Here is a 2,770-nt window from a genome sequence, read left to right on the forward strand (position 1 = left end):
CTGCCTGGCTAATTTTTGTATTTTTAGTAGAGACGGGGTTTCACTATGTTGGCCAGGCTGGTCTCAAACTCCTGACCTAAGGTGATCCACCTGCCTCGCCCTCCCAAAACGCTGGGATAACAGGCATTATCCACTGCACCTGGCCAAAATTCCCGTTTCTAATAATAAAAAACCAGGGCTATAGGATTAGAAGTCACTATTACTGGCTGGGTGCAGTGGCTCATGCCTGTAATCCCAGCATGTTGGGAGGCCGAGGCAGGTGGATCATGAAGTCAGGGGTTCAAGACCAGCCTGGCCAAGATGGTGAAACCCTCTCTCTACTAAAAATACAAAAAAAAATTAGCCGGGCATGGTGGTGCGAGCCTGTAGTCCTAGCTACTTGGGAGGCTGAGGCAGGAGAATTGCTTGAACCCAGGAGGCGGAGGTTGCAGTAAGTCAAGATTGTGCCACTGCACTCCAACCTGGGCGAGAGTGAGACTCTGTCTCAAAGGAAAAAAAAAAAAGTCACTATTACATTATTGATACTCAGCTGATAATCAGTTTAATGCTAAATTGACTAGGCTCAGTACAGTAGAATCATATGGCTGTAAAGCGCTTAAAATTCTCTATATGGATTTGTCCAGTGATCCATAACCTTAAAGAAAAATTCCTTGCACACAGTAGATATTCCAAAATATATGTTGGATAATCAGCATTACTGTTGCTAATTCACCACTCACTGTAAAAAGCGTGAAAGTGGACGGGCACAGTGGCTCACACCTGTAATCCCAGCACTTTGGGAGGCCGAGGTGGGCAGATCATCTGCGGTCAGGAGTTCGAGACCAGCCTGGCCAACAAGGTGAAACCCTATCTCTACTAAAAATACAAAAATTAGCTGGGCCTGGTGGTGAGTACCTGTAGTCCCAGCTACTCAGGAGGCTAAGGTAGGAGAATCACTTGAACCCAGGAGGCGGAGGTTGCAGCGAGCCGAGGTCACACCACTGCACTCCGGCCTGGGTGACAGAGTGAGACCCTGTCTCAAAAAAAAAAAAGTAAAAGTGAAACTGATTATGCACACTGGGCTTTGTTACTCTTGAGTGGATTTTATTTTTGCACTCCAGGATGCAGCGAAGACAGTGGAAGGTTCATCTTCACAGCGAGGGCCCTCAGTGTCGAGGTGACTCCCGGCCTGAGGAGGGCTGAGGCATCCTGAATTTGGAGAGATCGAGGTTTAGGTCTAAGAAGGTGTACGTGGTGTAGTCATGATGCTGGAGGTTCTTGTAGGTAGTGTTGTCAAATGGCTCAGCAGGCATTGGGGCCAGCTCTGTGGAGGAAATACGATACCCATGAGACCAACAAAAGGACAGCTCTTTATGAATGACTTGGCTCACACACAGGCCCTTATTATCTACCAAGCATTCTTCCTCAACCCTATCTGTGAGGAACAAATTGTCTAATTAAAAAAAAGACTACAAAAGCCACAGTAAAGAAAAAGAAAGATATTACTTAGAAGTTTATTCTAAAACATACAGCCTTACCAATTTAAGAAATGGAATAGTTACTACAATGTGTCTTTTTTTTGAGATGGAGTCTCGCTCTGTCGCCCAGGCTGGAGGGCAATGGTGCGATCTCGGCTCACTGCAACCTCCACCTCCTGGGTTCAAGTGATTCTCCTGCCTCAGACTCCCCAGTGGCTGCGATTATAGGCGTCTGCCACCATGCCTGGCTAATTTTTGTATTTTCAGTAGAGATGGGGCTTCACCATGTTGGCCAGGGTGGTTTCGATCTCCTGACCTCAAGTGATCTGCCCGCCTTGGCCTCTCAAAGTGCTGGGATTACAGGCGTGAGCCACTGTGCCAGGCCATACAACGTGTCTTAACGTCTTACTTTGTATACTTCTAGGCTTCTCAAAAGTTTGAAAATGCCTAGAACAATTATGGCAGGACTTTCAGGTAACTTAGAGATGCATGATAAAATCCACCTCTATTAGAAATCTGGGCTGGGCATGGTGGCTCATGCCCATAATCCCAGCACTTTGGGAGGCCGAGTTGGGAGGATTGCTTGAGCTCACGATTTCTAGATCATTCTGGGCAAAATAGTGAGACTCTGTCTCTACAAATAATCAAAAAGCAGGGGCCAGGCACAGTGGCTCGCACCTGTAATCCCAGCACTTTGAGAGGCCGAGGTGGGCAGATTGCTTGAAGCCAGGAGTTTGAGAGCATCCTGGCCAACAAGGTGAAACCCCGTCTCCACTAAAGTTACAAAAGTTAGCAAGTCCACGTGGTGGCACACGCCTGTAATCCCAGCTATGTCGGGAGGCTGAGGCACAAGAATTGTTTGAACCCAGGAGGCAGAGGTTGCAATGACCTGAGATTGCATCACTGCAGCCTGTGTGACAAAGTAAGACTGTCTCAAAAATAAGAAAAAAAAAAAAAAATTTTAGCAGGGCATGGTGATGCACCTGTAGTCTCCAGCTACTCAGAAGGCTGAGGTGGGAGGATCACTTGAGACTGGGAGGTGGAGGCTGCAGTAAGCCGAGATCACATCACTGCACTCCAGCCTGTGGGACAGAGCAAGACTCTGTGTCCAAAAAAAGAAAAAAATTGAAAAGCTTAAAGTAAAGGAGCCTTCTGAATCTCTGATACAAGAAAATTAGATAAATTCTAATAACAACACAGCATTTAAACATTTGGTAATTCTAAACTACAAGTAGGGGTTGAGGCAAAAGAAGTACTGGTTTCCTGCAGTAGGACATAAAATATAACATAATGGCAAAATCAAAACCAGCACG

At 46.3% G+C, this 2,770-nt stretch overlaps 1 protein-coding gene across 1 annotated transcript in view; it reads right to left on the reverse strand.

The window, feature by feature from the left end:
• Positions 1-522: 522 nt before the first annotated feature.
• The window catches only part of NDUFV3 (NADH dehydrogenase (ubiquinone) flavoprotein 3, 10kDa), a 25,157-nt gene continuing 22,909 nt past the window's right edge, over positions 523-2,770 (reverse strand). Inside the window, exon 4 of the mRNA XM_012002610.1 lies at positions 523-1,303. Coding sequence (XP_011858000.1) covers positions 1,146-1,303 — 158 coding nt within the window. The 3' untranslated portion in view covers positions 523-1,145. The remainder of the gene's footprint in view (positions 1,304-2,770) is intronic.

This window comes from Mandrillus leucophaeus, unplaced genomic scaffold (genome assembly GCF_000951045.1).
Source record: "Mandrillus leucophaeus isolate KB7577 unplaced genomic scaffold, Mleu.le_1.0 Scaffold69, whole genome shotgun sequence".
Taxonomy (NCBI): Eukaryota; Metazoa; Chordata; class Mammalia; order Primates; family Cercopithecidae; genus Mandrillus; species Mandrillus leucophaeus.